Source organism: Macaca thibetana, chromosome 8 (assembly GCF_024542745.1).
Source record: "Macaca thibetana thibetana isolate TM-01 chromosome 8, ASM2454274v1, whole genome shotgun sequence".
Taxonomy (NCBI): Eukaryota; Metazoa; Chordata; class Mammalia; order Primates; family Cercopithecidae; genus Macaca; species Macaca thibetana.
The window spans coordinates 56,971,876-56,997,512 of record NC_065585.1 but is presented as its reverse complement, the minus strand read 5'-3'; the positions used below and the strand labels follow the sequence as shown (position 1 = coordinate 56,997,512).

General features: G+C 35.5%; 1 protein-coding gene across 1 annotated transcript in view; it reads right to left on the bottom strand.

The window, feature by feature from the left end:
* The window catches only part of MMP16 (matrix metallopeptidase 16), a 294,102-nt gene that overhangs the window by 34,879 nt on the left and 233,586 nt on the right, over positions 1–25,637 (bottom strand). Inside the window, exon 7 of the mRNA XM_050801222.1 lies at positions 7,766–7,904. Within this exon, the coding sequence (XP_050657179.1) occupies positions 7,766–7,904 (139 nt within the window). The remainder of the gene's footprint in view (positions 1–7,765; positions 7,905–25,637) is intronic.

Below are 25,637 nucleotides of genomic sequence, written 5' to 3'. Positions count from 1 at the left end.
CACTAAAACTTTAACCTAGAGGGGAAAGTTGCTGCGGAATGAATGCATCTCAGCTATGAGGGTTCATTGCACTTGATTACCAACGGACTCAACTAAGAAACGAAAACTGACATAGTACTAATTTGGATATTCATAATTAACATGCTCTGGAATAATGAAGGAATCAAATTGTACTACCTATGTCATCAGTATATTTAAATGTATGAAATATTTGCATAATCTATTCCAACATAAATTTATGTGCTTAGTAAAGCTTCTTGTTAAAAAAAAAAAAAAACAGTCTTATTGTGGTATAGCTGACATTCAATAAATTTAATGTGTATAATTTATTAAGTTTTGACATGTACATACCTATCAAAGTATTGACATAATCAAGAAAATGATCATTTCGTCATTCTGAGAAGTTTTCTTCATGCCCAACTCTTGCCTTCCTCAGGGAACCAATGAGGCACTTTTTATCACTATACGTCAGTTTGTATTTTCTAAAATTTAACACAAATGCTATAATATAGTATGTACTCTTGTTTTGTCTCAATTATTTCACTCAGCAAAATTATTTTGAGCTTCATCCATTTTGTAATGTGAATCAGTATTTCATTTCTTTTTATTGCTGAATATTCTTTCATTATATGGATATATCACAGTTTATTCATTTACCTGTTGAGAATATCTGAATTATTTCCAGTTTTGTGTTATCACAAATATAGCTGCTTTGAATATTCATGTAGAGGTCTTTGATTACACATGTTTTCATTTTTCTTGGGAAAATACCAAGGGGTAAAATGACTGGATTATACAGTAGCTGTGCATTTTACTTTTAAAGAAAACTGCCAAAATGTTTTCCAGAGTATACAATTTTACTTTCTATTAGCAATATATGACAGTTACAGTTCCTTCATAATCCTGCCAACACTTGGTATGGTCAGTCTTTTATATGTTAGTCATTCTATCAGGTTTGCAGTGGTATTTCATTGTGGTTTTAATTTACATTTCCCTAATGACTAATAATGTAAAGCATCTTTTCATGAGCTCATTTGACATCCATCTATGATCCTTGGTAAAGCTTCTGTTCAACACTTTTTGCTCACTTTTATTGAGTTGTTTGTTTTCTTTGTATTGAGTTTTGAGTGTTCTTTATATATTGTGAATAAATATCCTTCATCTTATACTTGGCTTACACTTGCACTGAATGAAGCCTAATCTGAGGCTTTTTATTCCCTTAAAAGTGTCTTTGAAGATAATAATTTTTAAATTAAGTCTGATATATCAATTTTTCTTTATGATTTTCTTTATATAAATTATGATTTTGCATAATATCTAAGAAATTTTTGCACAGATCAAGGTCACAAACTTTTGTATCCTATGTTTTATCTAGAAGTTTTATAGATTCAGCCCTCACATTTAGGTTAGGACCATATTTTCATATAGTACAGGATGTGAATCGGAGGTTTGTTTTGTTTTTTGTTTTTTTTTAACATGTATGTTTGTCAAAAATTACTTGTCCATATATGTTTTCAGTCTTGATTATTATAGCTTTGAAATAAGACTTGAAATCAGGTAGTATTTTCCTTTTTCTTTCTTTTTTTTTTTTTTTTTTTTTTTGAGACAGAGTCTTGCTCTATCACTCAGGCTGGAGTGCAGGGGCATGATCTCGGCTTACTGCAACCTCTGCCTCCTGGGATCAAGAGATTCTCTTGTCTCAGCCTCCCGAGTGGCTGGAATTGCAGGAGCCTGCCACCATACCTGGCTAATTTTTATATTTTTAGTAGAGTTAGGATTTCACCATGTTGGCCAGGCTGGTCTTGCACTCCTGACCTCAAGTGATCCACTTGACTCCCCTCCCAAAGTACTGGGATTACAGGTGTGAGCCACCTTACCTGGCCAAAATCAAGTAGTATTTCCAAAGTGGTTTTGTCTATAATAGGCCTTTTGTATTTGTATATATGAATTTTAGAATCAGCTTGACCATTACTACAAAAGTGCCTGCAAGTATTTTGATTGGGATTGCAATGAACGTCAACATCAATCTGGTGATAAATGTCATTGTAATAATACTGGGCCCTCTGACCCATGAATGAGACATATCTGTCCAGTTATTTAGGCCTCTTTACTTTCATTTAGCAGTGTTTTGTTGTTTTCAATGTAGAGGTCATGCACATTTTCTTGCAGATTGATTCCTCAGTATTTGGTGTTTTCGAATGCAATTGTAAATGGCCTTTTATTTTAAAATTTCAATTCCTGATTGTTCTTTGTTAGTATGTGATGGGAGATAATTCTTCATAGGTCTTGTGCTTTTCAGTTTGTCTTGAGAGCAGAGGCACTGACTGCCTTCGTTCTAGAATCCATTTCCAATGATATTTGTAGAGCCAACCATCTTGGATTATAGATACGGTGTCTCCCTTCACCGCAAAGGAAAGGTTTGTTTACTGTCCAGTATAATAAAGAAAATATCTCCTTTCAGTGAAAAATTTGGGCAGGCTTGTTGCTAATTATAGAAAATTTAGGTACTTTAATTCATGGTTTCTTTCCTGCAATGAGACTACTTTCATGTAAGGTGTCACCTTTTAGTATCACACTTTTAAAACTGGGGTTTAGGGAACAAGTACAGATGACTATACTATGGCTACTGCTTTTGATTTCCATCCTTTTCTCTGACTCAGGAATCTCATGTCTTCTGTCAACATCCATGAACATGAGGCAGGCTAACAGGCTTTTATTAGCTTATAAATAAGATAAAATCTCAGATCCTTTATAGTTCTTGAAAATATACAGAAATACAATTAAATGTTTATTAATGTTCTTGCATCTTGTAACTTTGAGAGACTCACTTATCAATTCTGGAAGCTTTTTGGTTGACTGCAATCCTCTCTCTTTCTACACAGACAATTACATCCATGGATACAGTTTTACTTCTGTTTCATATCAATCATGTTGTCTATAAATACAGCGTTGTTTCTTTCTTTCCAGTCTAAATTATTTTTATTTATTTCACTAGATAAAACTTGTCACAATGTTGAACAGACCTGATATAAACATCCTTGTCTTGTTCCTGATCTTCTGGGGAATGCAAGATACTGTGAATTTTACCTTGTTGGGTCACTATCTCTGTATCCCTATAAATATTCTTGAGCTGTGTTCTAGGAATGTTATTTGGAAACCATGTGATGGCTTCAGGTCTTACTTTGAAGATTTGTTAAGTAGAATCCAAGCAGGGATATTTCTAGGATAATTATTCTGCATAACTGAGGTAAGGCCCTTTTCAATACTCGATCCAATGCCTATGAACAGGTGGTTGGGGGCAGCAGTTACTATGGCCCTCCGTGAGTGTCAGGCCCTGCTCCTTTTATTCCCACTGATTGGTTCCTTTTCTAGATTTGAGTAGTTTCCTTACAGACATGAGTTGACCAATAATCTCTCCAATATGTATGAGAGTCCATCTGCTAATCTCTGGGCTCTCTTGTGTAGCTCTCTCCTCTATGTTACTTTCTCCTGTGCATGAAGCCACCTTGTTCTCCCTGAACTCCTAGCTCTGTCTCTTCAACTGAGGAAGTCTTTTGAGCTCTGCCTGGGTTCCCCTACCTTGTGCCACAGCCTGTAAATTATTCAGATGGGAAGCTATGGCAATTTCAGGGCTCATCTCCTTTATTTCTTGACTCTCAGGATTCAATGTCCTCTGTTTCTTGATACACAGTGTCTTTGAAAATCATTTTTTAATATAATGTCAATTTTTTATTTGTTTCAGGAAGAAAAACAAATCTGATCCCCATTATTACCTCTTGGTTGGAAGCAGAATCTACCATTATAGTATACTATTATGTAATATATTACATTACATTCTGATATACCATACTTTAACATACCAAAAAGCAGTAAGATTATGTTCAAAATATAGAATTGGACACATATATAAAGGACAAGTTTTATGTTTTCATAATTTATATACTGACAACTCCCACTTCATATGATGTACATGTGCACATATAATTTTGCCCAAGTTCAAAAAATATCTAAATTATACCAAAATATAAGTATTTATTTATTTATTTATTTATTTATTGAGACAGAGTCTCGCTCTGTTGCCCAGGCTGGAGTGCAGTGGCGCAATCTCGGCTCACTGCAAGCTCCGCCTCCCGGGTTCACGCCATTCTCCTGCCTCAGCCTCTCGAGTAGTTGGGACTACAGGCACCTGCCACCATGCCCGGCTAATTTTTGTATTTTTAATAGAGATGGGGTTTCACCATGTTAGCCAGGATGGTCTCGATCTCCTGACCTCGTGATCTGCCAGCCTTGGCCTCCCAAAGTGCTGGGATTACAGGTGTGAGCCACCGCACCCAGTCAAAATATAAATTTTTAATTGTATCTAATGGCTTCTCATTCTTCTTAAGATTTATAAAAGTTCAAATAAACAAGACATGTTATATTTATGTTTATATTACTAACACAATAGCTGTACTTTATAACTAAACACTCATTTATACATATAGTTGAATCCACATCTTCAAATTCTTATGCAAAATGAAAACAACGTTAATACCAAATACCTTTAGGAAATACACAGTTAAATACATTTATATCCAAACATGGACTTTAGTTAAATAGGGGAATAAAAGATGAAGCTATTCAAATACATAATAATTGTCTAGTATAGATTAGAAGAAGAAAAAAAACATAAAAGATGATCTCTGTAAAGAGAGAGAAGAAAACAAAGAGAAATAATGTAAGGCAAAGAGGCTAAATAAAAGAGTAAATTAAAGAAGAATAACATCTAAATCACTAGTAACAAGAGTCTAATATGGCTGGTATAGGTTGAGACCAACTTGTACAAGGCTATAAGTACAGGTTGGGGCTTGAATGTTATTCTTGGTTCATTCAATCAATCTTTATTGAGTGTTTACTATATTCCAAGTATTGTTTAAGATAACAAACTATGACCACAGCCTGCTTCTGTATGGGCCATGGTCTAAGAATACTTTTTACATTTTTAAAGTTAGAACACAACACATACAAAAAACAAAGAAAGGTATATAATAGAGACCATATGGGCTGCAAAACCTAAAATATTAACTATTTTGTCATTACAGAAAAAGTCTGTCAAAGCCCAGTTTAAGATATTGGGGATAAAACAGTGTAAAAGAAAAAAACAAAAAAGAATGCCTTGCCTGTATGGGATATTCTAGTGGGAAGGATACAGATAAACAATTAAAATATATGGTTTGTCAGATGGTACATGCACAAGTTATGCAGGGAAGGGGATCAACTGTTAGCAAAGGGGCAGAGATTGCCTCATGGCCCATAGAGCAAAATGGAGTGACCACGTGGGATAAGGAATGATGTGGTTATCTGATCTTTTGAGGATGATAAGGGCTATAAAGAGATAGCATCAAGGAGAAATATTTTGATCGTGATTGCTGTAGTGACGGTAGTGGAGGGGGTCATTTCACTTCAGAAGCCCAGGGCGCTAGGACTCTCACTCCTCTCCTGCCAGTCATGAGGTAGAGACTAGGGAAGAGTGTGGTTTCACTGGCAATACCCAGAACTTCTGACTCTTTCTAGATAATCAATGCTTTATTGAGCGGGAGAGCTACAAGTCATAGCTGGGCTTTGAGAGGGTTTACTTGACGGTAAGAGTAAACTGGAGGAAAGAGTCACCAAGCAGGATCCTCAAAGTGACAAAATTTATAACAGTAGGCATTTCCTGAGGTTGACAATGTACTAGAAGAGACCACTGACAAGCACAACATTCTGGCGGTTAGATAAGTCTGGGACAAAAGATGAAATTATTGCTGTTGTAAGCACCATAGCATAACAAACACCATACTGAACCAAATCAGTATTCAGTGATATTTTATTGAAATGTTTATTGAGCACCTACTATGCACCCAAAACTTTTAGGAACTGAAAATAAAATGATATGCAGGAAAATATAAACAAGTTCCATCTCTCATGAAATTTCCATCTGAATGCTGTGGGTAATTTCAATTTTTTTTACAAATACTTTGTGCAACTTAGAAGATACTACTTACATAGGGTGGGCAGGGAGGGCACTGGGGGACATACCTTTTATGCTGGCTGTTGAAAGATGAAAAGGAGCTGCCACAGGGTAAGGAGCAGGGAAGCGAATAAAAGTGAGAAGCCCCCGAGGCAATAAAGAGCTGTCAGAACATGAATTGATGACTGTGGCAATTTCGCCTCAGGCAGTTTTGTCAGAGAGCACTACTGGTCCTGTGAGGAGGCAGGGCCTCCTGGGATAGTCCCCAAGTGGAAGGCTAGTCGGAATGAACCTGCCCTTCTTTTTGTTGCTCCTACTCATGGGACCCAGGAAGGGTGTAGGAGAGGGGAATTTCCCTCGAATATCATGTCGCTAAGATTCACAGCCTTTAGGTGGTATCCTTACTTTGTCCACTGTGGCGCGGTGCACACACACTTTTTTATATGCTTATTATAGACAGCAGGAGGGCAAGAAAATTAATAGCAATCTTACGAGCAGCAGCAGCAATAGTTGGCATTTATTGAGGGTTTATACATGCCAGGTACTTTACATGTAGTAATTAATTTAGTTCTCAAAATCATTCTGAGATGGGGAATAATACAAACTCCATTTTTCAGATGGGGAAACTAAGGCAAAGAGAATTGAGTAGCTTGTTCAGTTCATACATCTAGTAAGTGTTCAAGGTTGGCAACATGGCCATAGAATTCTCAGGTTTTTACAGTTAATGTACTAAACTGCCTCTTTTCTTGAGGAACAATTTGTAAAGATAAAGTCCAGGTATATACTTCCATTTTATAGAGGTAGTTTGAGCCTCACTTTAAATATTACAAGTGTTTCCCAAATCCCACGTTTTCATTACCCTCATCATTACTATTATTTTAGTTTGATTCTGTGAATAATTGCTTTTTGAGGGATTAAGATCCCCCTTTTCCTTTCCTCAATCTCTATTCCTGTATAAGCTTATTTTCAGGCCTTTAGGCTCTTGGGTAATATGTTCAATCATAAACTTTTACACTCTAGTTCTCCTCAGCTTTAGCTCAAATACATTCTCTTCACAATTCCCTCAGTCCTCCAACTCAATCTGCCTCTTGTCCCTGTGTTTTCCTCCACAGATATAAGATTTGTGGTTTTGAATATTAACTAGTTTTGAGAATAAAATAATAGGCAGTTGCCTAAGTTCACTTCGTCAGGTAATCTCACTTTTGCAAGCCAGGCAGTTGGTAGTACTTGTGAGATTAAAATTTGGCACTCAGATAAATAACAGACCATAAATTTCATGATACTGATAACTGGATAAGTCTGTTTTCCTTACCTTTATTTCTTAGTTTACTAGACTCTGTTTAAATAAACTGATTAAATCAAACAGATTTTCAGAGATTATGTATGAAAATAGGAGTGTAATAGATTTGAATGCCTAAAACCAGCAAGCAACTCCAAATACTCCAAACAAAACAAACAAACAAACAAACAAACAAACCAACCTTTCGTCAGTGCAGAAATGGCTATTTATGTATTAATTTTTTTGGTACTTTTAAGTCAAATCTAAAAGTTCTAAGAGAAAGAATATCTCTTAAATCTGACATGAGAATACCATATGAGAACAAATAAAATAAAAATTGAAAATTATCTGTATTTCATTTATATTTCTAGTCAACATAGCTTATTTCATTAAATTCATTAGCTATATAATCTCATTTCATCACTTTTGTGTGCAGCACAGGGCTCTAGACAAAATGATTAAAATACAACATAGCCAGATATAGAAAACATCCTTACCTTTGAAGAACACAAAATTCCCATCGCTATTTTCATAAACTGCATCGATACTAGGAGGCAGGCCCCGCCAGAAGTAAGTAATTTGCATTGGGTATCCATCCATCACCCTGTTGTTTCTCACTCGCCAAAACCACTGGTCCTGCAAACCAAGCAAAGGCATTTCTCAACAAATATGTAGGCCTCCCTGGTATTTCACAGTGCAATGGCTGGATGCTTTTGCAGTCAGGTTGGTTTCCTTATTATTGTCTTACATTAAATCCGTCAGAGAAAGAGCTAAACAACTTGACCACAATGATCACAAAATCTTTTGTAGTGAATTCCCTAATGTCTAAGCCATACAGTGTAATTAAAAACATAATGTCAACATACTGAATCTTGTCATTTTGCATTTTCTCCAGGGCTTTCTAGATGGAGGTAGCACAGACAAATCCCTGCCAGATTTGTGGATATGTCAGTTTCTTGAATATGAGAGCAGCGCTAGGGCCACGCATGCTTCCTAACATTTTTAGATATATGCAAGATCTCCACACCTACCATGTTGAGGATGAAATATCTGTCTGTATGCCCGTTATGTCTATTGTCTCATACAGTTATAAAGTAGAGCCCTCTTTCATCATTAAACATATTTTTGGCTGATAACTTTACTCAAGAAAAATAGGCAAAATTATTTTCAAAAAATAGGAGGATTCTAGTCTGGGTTAATTGCCTTTCCTATCTGCTCTGGTAATACCCTGTACTTCACCCAATCATAGCACAGGTCATTTTACAGGAAAAGTGTCTATTCATTCTTACCGCTAGTGAAGAACACATGGCTTGACCCACAGCAGGTTTTTATAAAGTTGTTGAATTAATAATTGGCCTACACACAATATGTTTCACCATAATATTTACTAAGGGCAAAAAATCCCGAAAAACAAAAACAAACCCTTCAAACCCAAAAAAAGATACATCTGATGACATTAAGTAGTTTTCTATTTAAAATCTGAAAATAAATGAAAGACGACTCAGTGTTTTAATATTTAAAAACTAGGTGTATTTTAAAAATTGATTTTAATACAATTAAAATTTCACTTTATTTTAAATTTCTGTACATATAAGCAATATTTCACTTGGATGTTAAGTATATCCACTATTTAGACGAGTATATATCACAAAAATACTTCCATTTTAATTCTCTTTCTTTCTTGCTCTTTTCATACAACTTATACATTATATAAGTGATTTATTTTAGGACTTTCTCATGCTTTTGGTTAACAATATGTTAGCCTGACCAAACTTTCTAGGATTTATCAGTTACTCATACACACACACACACACACACACACACACACACACAATCTACTGAGGATTCTTGGACTTCAGTTAATATGATAACAATGAACTTTCTTTCACCCAAATGAATCTGAATATGAAAACTGTCTTAAAAGCCTTTAATAGTTGTACTTTGTTCTAGTTATCATGTACTGTCTTCTCTACCAACTTCTGTAATTTTTTTAAAAACGAGGAAATAGCTTAATTAATGGCTCTAAGCTCATATGCAATTCTTGTTCTGTTGCCTAACAACTGTGTCACTTTGGTCAATATACTAGTCATTGAGTTAGCACAAATTAATATCTAATTTATAGCATGATTACTGTATAACATACAAAGAACTTTCTGAGAACCTGGCACAGACTAGTACCAACATTTTTGGTTGTTGTTATTGTTAAAATTATATTGAAACAAGTTATCTACTTTCCCTGTTCATACCCCTGTTTACAGTTTTGACACTTGTTCATTGTTTCCTTTTTGGATGTTAGCTATACTATAGTTCCAGCCACGTATCTCATTCCAATCAATTTGTAAAAAATGTTTTTCACCTTTTCTTGATAATTTTCATGGTGCTAGGTGGCCTGTATTAATAATGTTTTGATCCATATGCAGTAGATAAAAGAAACAGATTTTCAAATACAATTTCATATACAGATTGATTCAGAGAAATATACAGGGGCACGAAAATAAAGAGTTCACTGCAAATAAAATATAAGTCAGTGATATTCTAATCAATTAAAAGAAAAATCATAATTTTTGTTTAGATATAACAAGGGCTTCTAACGGGGTGTTTAAACCATGCCAATCTCCAAATAAAGTGTTCTTAAATTATTGTAATATATATGCCAAAATAATTAGTAGAAATGAATAAACAAATGGATTCTGATAAAGAAATAATGACCATGACTATCTATGAAACAATGAAACAGAAAGTTCTCCAAGCTGAAGAATGGGAGGAAATCTAGTGAAAAAACCTTGACTACATTCCAATTTTTCCCACAAAAGCCCTTCCCATTGCTATAATCTCACCACATATGGAGCCGGGCCAGTGGCTCTATGCAACAGACACGTGTTGCAGTCTGCAGATAGAAGTACAATCCCAACTTGCCACTAATAAGGGGAGAAATGCAAGTTCTGTCTCAAGATAAACATAGTCAATTTGCAAAAATTCAGAAGGTCATGTGAAACTGCAGATGAATTCCACTGGTTTTTGTTGACAGCAGCCTTGGCAGAGAGTCATATAAATTATAGATATTCAGGTTCTGCCTCTATTCAACTTATCTGCAGTTTAGCAGAGAGCAATAGTACAAATAATTTAGAAAGCATCTGTCACAGTGGATGTAAACTCATGCCATGGTTACTATAGACTGCCATTTCAGAAATAGGGTTTGTGAACAATTCATAGAGAAAGGATTCTTAAAATGCTATTTAGGTCTCTGTGCACATTTTCCTTATAAGTGAGACATCCCCTGATGATGCTGTCTAAAACTGAAGTCCCTCACTGCACTCATACAGGTCTGCTGGATATCTTCACCTCCCTCTCCTGTTGTATTTTCCTTCACTGCATTTATAGTCGTTTTATACAATACTTGTTTTACTAATTTATTGTTCATTCTCTCTCCACTAAATATATAAGCTCCCTGATGGCAAGAATGTCGGTCTTTTGTTTACATATAGTCCCCTATTTCCAGAAAAGGACCTTATACATAATAGGGGCACAATAAATATTTCTTTAAAGAAAACAAAATGTGAAGAGAAAAGAGCAAAGTAAAAGTAATGATCCTTTTAGAAGTCAACGTTTTAAAATTACATCTCAGTTTTTTTCCCTGTTGTGGTTAAGATGTTTCCTTATTAAAAAATTATAAAAGCTATAAAGGGGTCGCATGAACATAAAAATTCTATTTGAATAGGTAGATGTTTAGTACATATTCTGTTTTCTAGAAAAGTATGATATTTAAAGGTCTTTGAACAATAAAAAAAATACATTTGGTTTCACCCTTCTAAACAAGATAAGTTTGGTTTTAGTTTTAGATGGGGAGGGAAAGAAAGACTAATAACCCTTATGGAGCTCTAAATCTGCTATTTGTATGTTGCCTTAAGCTTCTTATCTCCTTCCCTCCTTCCTCCTTCCCTCTCTCCCTTCCTCTTTTTCTTCTCTCTCCCTCTTCCTTTCTCTTTCTCCTCTCCCTCTCTCTTTCTTTGGTTCAGCCCTTATAGAAGGAGGTGGAAGGGGAAATATTAACCATAACTAGCCTATCTGTAAAGTCAACTTGTGAAAAAAACACTGCTTAAACATTACCAAATTGGAATTCCTACTTAAACACCAATATTTCACTTACGATACAAGCACGTACGGTCTTACATGTAGATTTATTTTCCATGTAGCATAGAACCCAGACAGATCATTTAGTTCACAGAGATAAGTTCACATAGTGTACACCATGGAGCAGTAACACACGGGGAAATTCTGTTTATTACTCTTTTACATCCTTTAAAATTCTGGCTCATGACAGGTATATTTGTTTGCTGAGAACTGTAAGGAAAAGGCCTACTGTCTGAATATGAAACGATGATGTTAATGATCTACTATCAGCAGGAATTGCTGTTTTCAGGACCTTTTAATAAAACTAATCAGCTGAGGCAGGAGAATAGTTTGAATCCAGGAGGCAGAGGCTGCAGTGGGCTGAGAAGGTACCACTTCACTCTACCAGCGTGGGTGACAGAGCGAGACTACGTCTCAGAAAAAAACAAAACAAAACAAAAAACAAAAAAGCTAATCAGTAGAACTGATCTACTTTTACTTCTTTTCTGATACATAGATTCATTTATTCAACCAACAGCTTTCCATAAATCTACAAATGTGTCGCATGTTCACACTGAACATTTCTAGCAGTCACCAGTTGTTCTTTGGGCCCTCCTTTGCCAAGCCACCTTGGTCTTGCTCTGTCTAGTCTTCCCCCTTTCTGAAACAGCATCTCAAATCTCTTGATTTCTCACCATCACCGCTGTCACCATCCGAGTGCCACTGTATTTCACTGAGATGACTTCAATGCCAATGTAAAGCCTCTACTTTGCCTCCTACTGCATCTAGAATGCAATTCAAACTTGGACTCCTGCCTCCAGCTCCTACGCAGCTCCCAGCAGTCTCTCCTGTGCTCACATCGCTCCAGTTGTATCAGCTTCCTTTCAGCTGCTTGACAGAGGAAAGCTCTTTTCTTCCTTAAGACATCTTGCAGACAGTTTGCCCTACAGCAGGCCCTCTGTTTCTGTGGTTTCACTGTCCACAGTTTCAGTTACCTGTGGTCAACCCTAGTCCAAAAATAGGTAAGTCTAGTGTTATAAGGTATTTATTTATTTATTTATTATATTTTATTTTTTTTAAATTTATTTATTATAATTATACTTTAAGTTCTAGGATACATGTGCATAACGTGCAGGTTTGTTACATATGTATACTTGTGCCATGTTGGTGTGCTGCACCCATCGACTCGTCAGCACCCATCAACTCGTCATTTACATCAGGTATAACTCCCAGTGCAATCCCTCCCCCCTCCCCCCTCCCCATGATAGGCCCCGGTGTGTGATGTTCCCCTTCCCGAGTCCAACTGATCTCATTGTTCAGTTCCGACCTATGAGTGAGAACATGCGGTGTTTGGTTTTCTGTTCTTGTGATAGTTTGCTAAGAATGATGGTTTCCAGCTGCATCCATGTCCCTACAAAGGACACAAACTCATCCTTTTTGATGGCTGCATAGTATTCCATGGTGTATATGTGCCACATTTTCTTAATCCAATCTGTCACTGATGGACATTTGGGTTGATTCCAAGTCTTTGCTATTGTGAATAGTGCCACAATAAATATACATGTGCATGTGTCTTTATAGCAGCATAATTTATAATCCTTTGGGTATATACCCAGTAATGGGATGGCTGGGTCATATGGTACATCTAGTTCTAGATCCTTGAGGAATCGCCATACTGTTTTCCATAATGGTTGAACTAGTTTGCAATCCCACCAACAGTGTAAAAGTGTTCCTATTTCTCCACATCCTCTCCAGCACCTGTTGTTTCCTGACTTTTGAATGATCGCCATTCTAACTGGTGTGAGATGGTATCTCATTGTGGTTTTGATTTGCATTTCTCTGATGGCCAGTGATGATGAGCATTTTTTCATGTGTCTGTTGGCTGTATGAATGTCTTCTTTTGAGAGATGTCTGTTTATATCCTTTGCCCACTTTTTGATGGGGTTGTTTGTTTTTTTCTTGTAAATTTGTTGGAGTTCTTTGTAGGTTCTGGATATTAGCCCTTTGTCAGATGAGTAGATTGCAAAAATTTTCTCCCATTCTGTAGGCTGCCTGTTCACTCTGATGGTAGTTTCTTTTGCTGTGCAGAAGCTCTTTAGTTTAATTAGATCCCATTTGTCAATTTTGGCTTTTGCTGCCGTTGCTTTTGGTGTTTTAGACATGAAGTCTTTGCCCATGCCTATGTCCTGAATGGTACTACCTAGGTTTTCCTCTAGGATTTTTATGGTATTAGGTCTAACATTTAAGTCTCTAATCCATCTTGAATTAATTTTCGTATAAGGAGTAAGGAAAGGATCCAGTTTCAGCTTTCTACTTACGGCTAGCCAATTTTCCCAGCACCATTTATTAAATAGGGAATCCTTTCCCCATTTCTTGTTTCTCTCAGGTTTGTCAAAGATCAGATGGCTGTAGATGTGTGGTATTATTTCTGAGGACTCTGTTCTGTTCCATTGGTCTATATCTCTGTTTTGGTACCAGTACCATGCTGTTTTGGTTACTATAGCCTTGTAGTATAGTTTGAAGTCAGGTAGCGTGATGCCTCCAGCTTTGTTCTTTTGACTTAGGATTGTCTTGGAGATGCGGGCTCTTTTTTGGTTCCATATGAACTTTAAAGCAGTTTTTTTCCAATTCTGTGAAGAAACTCATTGGTAGCTTGATGGGGATGGCACTGAATCTATAAATTACCTTGGGCAGTATGGCCATTTTCACGATATTGATTCTTCCTATCCATGAGCATGGTATGTTCTTCCATTTGTTTGTGTCCTCTTTTATTTCACTGAGCAGTGGTTTGTAGTTCTCCTTGAAGAGGTCCTTTACATCCCTTGTAAGTTGGATTCCTAGGTATTTTATTCTCTTTGAAGCAATTGTGAATGGAAGTTCATTCATGATTTGGCTCTCTCTTTGTCTGTTACTGGTGTATAAGAATGCTTGTGATTTTTGCACATTAATTTTGTATCCTGAGACTTTACTGAAGTTGCTTATCAGCTTAAGGAGATTTTGGGCTGAGACAATGGGGTTTTCTAAATATACAATCATGTCATCTGCAAACAGGGACAATTTGACTTCTTCTTTTCCTAACTGAATACCCTTGATTTCTTTCTCTTGCCTAATTGCCCTAAACAGAACTTCCAACACTATGTTGAATAGGAGTGGTGAGAGAGGGCATCCCTGTCTTGTGCCAGTTTTCAAAGGGAATGTTTCCAGTTTTTGCCCATTCAGTATGATATTGGTTGTGGGTTTGTCATAAATAGCTCTTATGATTTTGAGGTACGTTCCATCAATACCGAATTTATTGAGCGTTTTTAGCATGAAGGGCTGTTGAATTTTGTCAAAAGCCTTTTCTGCATCTATTGAGATAATCATGTGGTTCTTGTCTTTGGTTCTGTTTATATGCTGAACCAAATATATCCAGCATATAAGGTATTTATCCACAAAACTTTTATTACAGTATATTGTTGTAATTGTTCTATTTCATTATTAATCTTGTACTGTGCCTAATTTATAAATTAAACCTTATCATAGGTGTGTGTATGTATAGGTAAGAACATAGTGTATGGTCTGGTACTATCTGCAGTTTGAGGCATCCACAGGGGATCTTAGAACATATCCCCCATGGGTAGGAGGAGACAACTGTACTTGAAATGTTCTTCCTTTTCCATCAATTTGAACCACAAATCATCCATTAATTCTCAGCTGAAATGTTATTCCGTAAAGTGGGCTTGGCTGCCCTCTGACTGAAATTACGTAACAGTATGCTATGATCTCAATGTTTGTATCCCCTCAAGTTCTTATGTTGAAATCCTAAACCCCAAGGTATTAGGAGGTGGGGCCTTTCCTTTGGGAATGATTATGCCTGGAAGGCAGAACCCAAATAAATGAGGTTATTGCCCTTATAAAAGAGGCCCTAGAGAGCTGCACTGCCCCCTCCACTGTGTGAGAATACAAGTAGCAGTTGCCATTTATGAAAAGTGGGTCTCACCAGACGTGGAATCAGCTGGTGCCTTGACCTTAGATCTCCCAGTCTCCAGAAATGTGAAGAGTAATTTTCTGCCATTTGTAAAGTGCCTAGTTTATGGTGTTCTGGTATAGCATATCCTGATGAACTCAGACATCCTCGAACTATCTCATGGTACTCTGCATTTTGACTTCACAGAACTTGCACATGTGTTACTGCATCATTGTATTTGTGAAGTAATTTCTTCCACCTGCTCCACTGTATGATATGCTCCAAAGGAATGGGGCAGTGTGTATTTTACTTAGCACTGGATTATCAGCATGGTGAACTGTGTCTGGTTTACTGCAGGAGTACAACACATTTACTAGAAAAATCTACCAATTTTTTTCACCAAACTATCATAGGATGAGTACATATACCTGAGATTGTTCAAAGCAAAGTAGCTGTTTAATGAATATTAAGTCTATTTATTAAGATGACATTCTAACAACCTCCGCCTCCTGGGTTCAAGCAATTTTCCTGACTTGGTCTCCTGAGTAGCTGGAACTACAGGCATCTACCACCATGCCCAACTAATGTTTGCATTTTTAGTAGAGATGAGGTTTCACCATGTTGGCCAGGCTGGTCTTGAACTCCTGACCTCAAGTGATCCACCCGCCTTGGCCTCCCAAAGTGCTGGGATTACAGGCGTGAGCCACCACACCTGGCCATGTGTTATGTTTTAAAGGCTTCTGATGTGGGCATGGAGTGTGTATGGGGAAACTGGTGTTGAAAATTAAGCTGGTTCCTAAGAAAAAAATTGGGTATGCAACAATACTGAAAGAAAGACAAAATTGTGGCAGCTATATACATAATAAGGAGGAAGGTGATTTATATGGATGCTTATTAGGCAGAGAAAGAAATGGTGGTCTTGGTTTTCCATTCCCTGGCAGGGCTTGCTTTGGTTCTACCTCTTTGCAAGCAGTAGGAGATTTCAGAAGCACCCAGCTGGATGCTCTCCACCATGGAGTAACCCTTGGTAGCAAAGCTCATCAGGCAGTCTCATAGGTGAGTGGAGTTTGGGAGGCAGCAGTGCACAGGTAGCTATGTACATCTGGGCAGAATGGAGGAGCCAGCAATGAATATTAACCCTAAGACAGACGTCCAAAGGTTCACCAATTTCAGAACATTGCCCTTCTGAAGGGGCAAGAAGAATAAATGGGGAACTTCAATTGGAGTTCAGGGAAGGAGAAGTATACTTTGGAGAAAACTTTATTAAATAGCTGTTACTTTCACCACTGAACTGACTCATTGTTTTAGTCATATTTCAAAAGCATGGAGAAAAAGCAAAACATCAGAATTTCTCAGAAAATTTCTTATTTAAAGTTTTTTAATAACACCCTATGCCAGACTCTATATCTCATAATCACAGCCATAATTACTGCACTTATTGAAATAAAAATTGATGATGGTGTGGCTTGTGCCTGTAATTCCAGCTACTTGGGAGGCTGATATAGGAGGATCACCTGAGTCTAGAAGTTCCATGCCAGTCTGGGCAATATAGTGAGACCCCCATCTCTAAGAAGAATTAAAAGGAAAGACTGATGATGATGGCTAATACCAATTATTAGGTTAAATTTATACATTTTTAGGGTATTTTATGTAAATATTTGAATATATCACCTAATATTTCCAACAATAAAATACATTTAATAGAAATATAATACTTAAATATATTATAGTAAAAAAATTTTTTTTCTAAGCAGCTCAAATTTTAAAACATATTACTAGATTCTGTTGAAAAGGTGACAAAGACATTTGTTGCTCAGAATGGTGAAGTAAAAGGAACTCAGAAAGTTGAAGCTGTTGGATTTAAAAGCATGTCGACAGTAGCTGTTTTTCTTAGAAAACAACCACATTATATAAAAACATTGGTTGACAATAAATTTGAAAAATAAATTTGTTTTCAAGAACAAACGAGGCCACTAACAAAGTAAAAAGCTATGACAACATTGAGAAAATATGTGTATCCCAGATCACAAAGGGTCGATTAATCTAATATATAAAAAAACTCTTAAAAATCAAGGAAACAAACCCCCAAACCTTACAGAAAAATCAGTAAAAGACATGAACAGTGCATACACACACACACACACACACGGTTTATAAATGTAGGGAAAGATATTCAACCTCACTCATAAGTAAAATGCAAATTGAAACTATTTTGATATACCACGTATTATCAGATTGCTTTGATCTCATGGCTTGTAGGAATAGGCACCCATATATATTTCTGGTAGGAGTGCAAAATGGCATGAAGCTTGTGGAGATCAATATGGCAACATCTAATAGCATTATATACATATTTGTCTTTTGATCCAGTAATCTCTTCTCTGTCAATCCACTTCAGATTAAGCTACAACCTCCCAAATAAAAAGATGCTATACATTACAAATTCCTATGATATACTATAATAAAAATAAATTTTTGCAAGGTTTCTCACTGTGATGTCATTTGTGATAGCAAATGTATTTTATCTTCTGTATAAAAGAGGATGGGAAAATTTATCTATATTAACATTGTTGTATAGGCATAGATATAAATATAGATAAAATATAGATATTACTTATGTTGTCCTTACTAAACAGATAACACAGAAACTAACAAAAAAGTGGTTACTGACTAATAAAAATGGGTGGAACATACTAAAAGTGTGGAAATGAAGGACAGATTTCTCAGACCATGTGCATGTTTTATATATTCAAAAAAAATTTGTGTCAGGTTGAATTGTTAAAAATTAAAAAAAAAATCAAAGGTAAAAAAAGCATGTGCTAAAAATAAATCCCTAAATTCATCTGTACAAGAAATTGGAAACACATCCACATGGAGAAAATAAATATATCATATGACTTTGGAACCGAGTACTCTGATTGTACATTAGTGGGAAACAGACCACAAAAGAAACTTCAAATAAATATTAATCTTCATTTAATAATTTTATCATTAAAAGGATTTCTGGTATTATAAATTTAAAACTACTATAAGACAAAAGTTAATATGTTAATATTATTAGAACAAAGAGTTTCAGAGTAAAATAAAGAGATACAAAGATGTTAATGTTATATTTGGATTAGAAATTAGAATGAAAATAATTCATGATTTAAACACATACACAAATAGCATTTTCTAATTTTTTCTAAATTTTAAGGAAATTTTCACAATCTCCTAATTTTGTTGACTCAAAAGACATAGAAGCCATAATATTCCACCAACAGGTATTACATAGAGCTCCTATTAGAAGGAAATCAGGGCTTCTTGGAGAACAGTTGAGTCTGGGCTCAAGATAGGCTAATTAGAAGGTAAGCCTGGGACAATTGTGATGAAGTAAGAAATACTCAAGACTAATAGAAGCATGCCAACACATGAGAGCAGCTTAAGCAAAGGGTAAATTTGGGATAAACTGAGAATCAAAAGGAAAAATGGCTGCAATTGGGTATAATATACTGAATGAATATATTTAAGAGTTCAGAGTATTAATCATTACTATCGCAACTGGCTATTGCAAGAACTCTTTTCACTGAAACTTGGTAATCAAAGGGAAAGAATTAACTATGAGAAAGAGTTAAATATATGTGCTGCCTTTTGAGAAGAAAAAACGTAGTTCATTTCTAGTTCATGAGAGTTAGCTTTTAAGAGAAGAATGCCTAATGCAGAAGGGAAAACAGAAAGAGAAAAACCATTTTGCAACTCCCAATTAAATGACTGGTTCAAGCAAGAATCATCAATGAATGTGACTACATTCCATCTATTATTGAGAAAGAAGATATTTGTACATTACAAAAAACCAGGTGCAAAGTAAGCAAAAAAAAAAAAAAACAAAAATTTTCATATTGTGGTAACTGTAGATTCACAAGCAGTTATAGGAAATAATACAAACAGATTCATTTTTTCCTTCCCTACTTTTCTCCCAGTGGTAACTCTTGCCTAACTACAGTACAATTTCAAAAACAGAAAAGTGAGATTGATCCAACTTACCAATCTTATTAAAATCTCACCAATTTTACATGCACTTGTGTGTATTTATGCTAATTTTAATGGCAAAAGTATACCTTTCCAAGGCAAAGTTATGCCCGTTGCCACCCTAAGCATCAAGGATTGCATCAGTGATAGTGGACATCTGGCTATATGCTCATAATGTGATGCAACACAAATAGCTAGGCATTTGAAAGTCACAAAATCTATGATGTACAATCATGTAGAAGTGAAACTTGTTAAGCCAGAATCTAATTGGGCCTTCAGACTTGACTTCTTCACATTTAAGAGAGGAATAACTTAAGACAAGCAATCAAACACATTCTAAAATGGGAGATAGTTTATAAGACTATAAACTTGGCTTGGTCTCAGCAAGAAGAAAAAGGAGAGAAAAAAAAGAAAAGAAAAGAGGCTGGAAGAAAACAGCCCATTAAAAGATCTAAAGAGACATAGCCAAACGCAACACATACTCATTCGATCCCATATTTAAAGATCAAATTTCATAATACCTGCAACTTTGTTTTGCCAAACAGTTGCACATGTGTATAGCATTTGCACACATACATACATATGAAATAAATATAAGCAAAACACTAATAGTTGTGAAATCTAAATATTAGGTGTGACTGTATTTACTCTTACAACTTTTCTGTATTTTTGAAAAATTTCTTAGTAAAAAGTTGAAAATATATACTTATTAAAAATCTGGAAAATACATAGGTAACTAGATTATGAAAAAATCATATTATGGAAGCTTTGTAAATATTTGTGATGGGTAAATACTATTCCAATTAGTGAGTATAAGTTTAATAAACCTCCATTGAATAGCCATTTAGATTTGCTACTATAAAAAAGGCTGTAACCAGCATCTTTGTTCATTAAAAAAGAAACAAAAATATGTTTTGTGGCATGTAACTAAGGATAATATATGCTTCATTTGACTGTAACATATGTGGACTGGAAATGTAAAATCACATATTGTGATAACATGCAAATACATTATAAATTCATGAATTTAATTTCACACTACATTTTGTTCTTACGTTTACAGTTTACAGAGAATTGTAAAACGTACTGTAGTGTTTAAAGAGAGAGCAAGAATATTTACACTTAATTAACTACATTACTTTTTCAACATTGGAAAAGAAAAAGTAAAGTCATAACTCAAAGAAGAAAAAACTATTAAGGGAGCCTTAATAGATGTGTCTGGCAAAGATAATGCCATTCTGGGAAGCTTTCAATACTTTATCACAAGAGCTGACATAAGCTGGTTTTTGGTATATAAATGTTAGGGGAAAACCTGTTCAAAGCAACCATTAGAATAGACTTTTTCACTAAGACAGTCGTGAATGTCTGCAATGATTTTGCAGGCACGGTTTTCAGGGCTCATCAATTAAGATTGACCAGATGTAATTCTGTGAGAAATGATGCAGCAGTACATCTCAATAGGTCAAATCACTTTGGGTATTTTTGAAAAATGCTCAAAATATAGACTTTATTATAGTAGAGGAAGGAAGTGACATATTAACAAGTGATTCTTCTAAATAATTTATAAATTCACAATTCTGAAGTTTCCCTTAATGTCTTTATTTTCAAGCAAGAATGTCACAGTCACCATTTGGATTAAAAATTGTGAACTATTTTAATACATAAAGTGTTTATTTGTGTTTCAAAAGAAAAGGGAGTTGATATATTCAGAATACTTTGTTTACTACTTGTGCTAAGTTTATGTGTTAACATTTATAGTCTCCAAACATTAAATATTCATTTTTATATTAATTTATATGAAAAAATCTCAACACCAAAGAGTTAAGTGATGTAGCAGATATGGACCCCCTTTTTATTCATTAGTATTCATTCGAAATTCTAACTTAGAGAATACTAATTTTAAAACTTAAAAATTCATAATCATTCATGAAGATGATAATATAAATATTCATTTTTATCCAATTTCTATACATAAACAATAAATCATAAAAAAGTGTTGCTACACCAAAAATGTAGTTCAGCCCTAGCATAGAAAGAGCGAGCTGGGGAGTAAGTGAAAGAAGGGTGTGTGCTGACACTCTTGTCTTTTTAGGTATTTATATCTTTTTCCTGTTTCTTCTTTAATCTACTCTCGTTCAGAAATCACTGGGGGATGGTTGCAATGAAGAAAAGAACAATCACTAAAAAGTTTATCATCAATATACTGCAGTTAGGGAAAGTAGTCACAAATTCCAGATAAGAATACATCACACATTACTGCTGTATGATATTCTGATTTTTGTGATCTGAAGATCCCATTAGCAAGGTGCTCTAAATAATTCACATACCATATAATTAAATGTTGAAACAGGTAAAAGCGTTCATTCCTTCCATTGTACTAGCAGTTCTGGATTCAAAAATATGAACTCTTTAAGAATGTATATTCAATCTACAGAGGAGGAGAGGTAGACAGCTAATTTCAAAATGCTCTGTAAAATGCTATTCTTGCTGTCTCTATAAAATGGGAACTACCTTTCAGTGAATATTATGAGCTGGGAAAACAGCTGTATCATTAGCACACCTATCAAGAATTACCATCCTTTTATTTTTGAACTGAAGAAAGATGTCTCATCTACAATAAAATCCAGGTTCTTGCTGACTATAGGGCCGTTTCTACCTAACGTACATAGACAAGGTATTCAATTTAGTTTTTTCACCACCCAAGCTAAAGTTGTCTCTTCAATCTCTTTCTATCAAAGCATCATGTTTTATTTTCTTCACAATACCTATTGTTCTCTGAAATTGCCTTGTTTATTTGTTCACTTGCTTTCCATCAGAGTATGTGCCTCATCTGTCTTATTAAAACACTGTACCCCTTAGCCCTGGAACAGTTCCCAGCACCATTTGTTGAATGAATGTTCAAAGACAGGGAGAGAAAAACAGAGACAGAGATAGATCAGCAAATCTTTTGTTTGGCCTGGAATTTGGGAAAACTTAGTCAATATTCTGTTTAGATGTCTTCACAGAAACTCTTAGGTGTCCTCACAGAAACTCTTCCTCAGGCCCTCTTTCCTGCTCCTATAGCCCTAAACTGGCCTATTTTCTTAAATTGGCCAGCCTACTTAGACCATTGGATGGAAACTATAATTTTAATTTATAAATGAAAATTATAATTTATAAATCAATGTATAAATTTATAAATGTATATAAATTTATACATTTATTACTATAAATGGAAATTATAATAATTTATACATTATAATTTCCATCCAATGGTCTAAGTAGGCTGGCCAATGTGCAAGTCATATGTATATTCTTTTCCATAAGCAGCAGCATCATACTTTGCTTTCTCTTTTTCTTTTTTAAGGTACAATCTAGGCTTCACCTCCTCTGGGGATACTTTCTTTAAACTATGCCTCCTATTCCCCCAAAGACTTCTTGCTTTTTAGGCGACTGTCCTGCTTATTCCCATAGCATACCTTAGTTCCTGTAATAGCAGCCAGTGTGCCATGGCATAGGCATGCTGAGTAGGGTGGGAAAGGAGAGGTTTCATGATACGACATAGGAAGAGGGAAAGGGTTGAGCTAGAGCTACAGAGTATATTTTCAACTTGGTCTTCAATCAGACATGTTCTTTCTCACCAGACTTCACCACACCACACAAGAGGAATTTCACTGGGCTGAAAGAATGTAGAAAGTAGAGCAGGCCGTCAGCCTTAGGAATACGATATTGAGGCCCAGCGCTGCGGATCACTCCTGAAATTCCAGCACTTTGGGAGGCCAAGGCAGGAGAATTGCTTGAGCCCAGGAGTTCAAGACCAGCTGGGGCAACATAGTGAGATCCTGTCTCTACAAAAAATAAAAAAAAAATAGCTGGGCATGGTGGTGCACGCCTGAGGTCCCAGCTATTTGGGAGGCTGAGGTTGGGGAATTGCTTAAACCTGGGAGGTTGAGGCTGCAGTGAGCCGTGATTGTGGCACTGCGTTACAGCCTAGGGTAACAGAGTGAGGTCCTGTCTCCAAAAAAAAAAAAAAAAAAAAAAAAAAAAAGTATACACATATATATCTATATCTATCTATCCATCTATCTATCTATCTATCTATCTATCCATATATATATATATATATATATATAAAAAATAACGTGTGTGTGTATATGTGGGGAGATGTGTATATATATATATATATATATATATATATAGAGAGAGAGAGAGAGAGAGAGAGAGAGAGAGAGAGAGAGAGAGAGAAGAACTAAAGAATCAATAGACTCTACTTATAAGCCCGGAGCAAGTGCATAGGCCTAAGTGGGAGGGAAGCAGGCAGGGGGATTTGCCCAGGAGGGAATGTGCCATAGGGAAATATTTTTTTTTTTTTCTTTCAAAGGAACACAAAGTCAGTTGTCAACAAATTAAGTGTTAAAGGCCTAGGCTGAATGACTGATTTGCTCCTAAGAGATAAGGGTAGACAAGGCAGGGAATTCCCAAGAAATTACAAAGCAAAAAACCCTGAAAGATTCCTAAGTGACTTTGTTTTGGAGTTCAGGAACAGTTGTTGCCATAACAGGGGAGACTAATCCTCATTACCATTACCTAATTGCTTTATGCTAATATGCTCTTGAAAGCATTCCTTTTGCTGTCTCTGTGTGGCTGTGGTTTATTTACTTAAATACAGAGTTCAAAAGGTAACTGCCCTTCTTTACACTCAGAGTAAGTCCTCAACACACAACTTGCTGTGGAGTAAAATAGTGATCAAGTTCTAAGGCAGTCTTGAGGGAAGTCAGATGATCACAATCATTAATGAACGGAAAGCACTGTGCTACTGGGTCATTTTTATGGGTTTTACCCATGACTTACTGTTGAATACAAAAGCAATTGGAGAAAGTTCTAAAAAATAAAAATAAGTCAGTAAGTTTCCTAATCATTCAGCAAAATTATGAAGCCTTGAACAATTATGTCGATATGATCAAATAATTTTTGAAAATCATTCTGAGCAACCGGGAATCTAAAGACAAAAGACAGATAAAATAAAATTGGTAAAATGGTGTATAACATTTGAATCTTTGTGAATGTATAGAAGTTGAACATAGTACCAGGTGTCATTTGGGCATAAAAGAGATGGTATGTGTCTTTCACTAGGCTGGAAGATCCATATATTAAGAATAACTGAAGAAATCTTTTAAGGTGAGGAAGGATGAAGTTGACTGGGCTTTCACAGAAAAACTTTCAGGGTGTTATGGAAAAGTAAGTTAATATGTATCACACAAAAGAAAAGCACAAAATAATCTATGCTTCATAAGGCTGAAGATTATGGTGAACAGGAGAGGACATATCTTCTTGGTAAAAGGGGAAATAAGATTTGATGACCAGGAGGCATTCAGGTAGCATGTCGTGGGAATGCATGCTCTAAGAGGATAGAGTGGTAACTGAAGGGAAGGAATGGCAATTCTAGAAGCAACTGTACACAATGTGATATGAAATGGAAAGGCAACAGCTTGATGGGGCATCCAATAATATGATCATTGAAGTAGAATGTATATAAGAAAACAGGAAATGAGGGACTAAAAAGAAGAGGAAATGATGTAATAATACATGGGGATTTAGAAGGGTCTGACAGGCTGTGCAGCATTGTGCTATGTCTAAGGGCAAGACGTTCACTTAGGGCTAGAAAAGAAAGCACTAGGGATTTCAGGAGGGAAGTCCACTACTGCAACAAGTAGAGAAGATAAAGCACTTCAGTTAGGTAGAGAAGTAAATGTTAAATAATAAAACACACATCCCAGACTGAGGATGCTAAGTGAACAAAACATAATACAAAAATCAAATTAGGTTCCAAGCATTAAGAAAGAAAAGGTGAGTTCATAAAACACATTTATATATGTGGGAAAATTCCTTCTTGCTCAATCACATGTATAGTATGCTGGGAAATATAGTGAAAAGTTCAAATGTAATTGAGAATATGCTATTTTCCCTGTATTTCTTCATGAGTAGTCAAATTAATGTGGAAGCGAGGAGAGGAAACAAGCTTATTTAGTTGAGCAAATAAATTTTTTCTCCCTGTCTTCTGCTTATATGTGAAGGGAGAAATATATTCCAATTTACTTTTGTTTTTTGCAAGGTTTTAGAATTTTTCACTGTTTCTTGATTTTTATTGTGGGGTTGAAAAAGAAGTTGCAATGGTAATTAGTTTTATAAACATCATGAATATAGATGAATCTTACTTTATGCCACACATCTAGTCCTGAAAACTTGGTTATTGATTATTTTACAAAGCAAATACTATTTCAATTGAACTAAAAGGGAATAATATTTAAAGGAATGATATTAAAGGA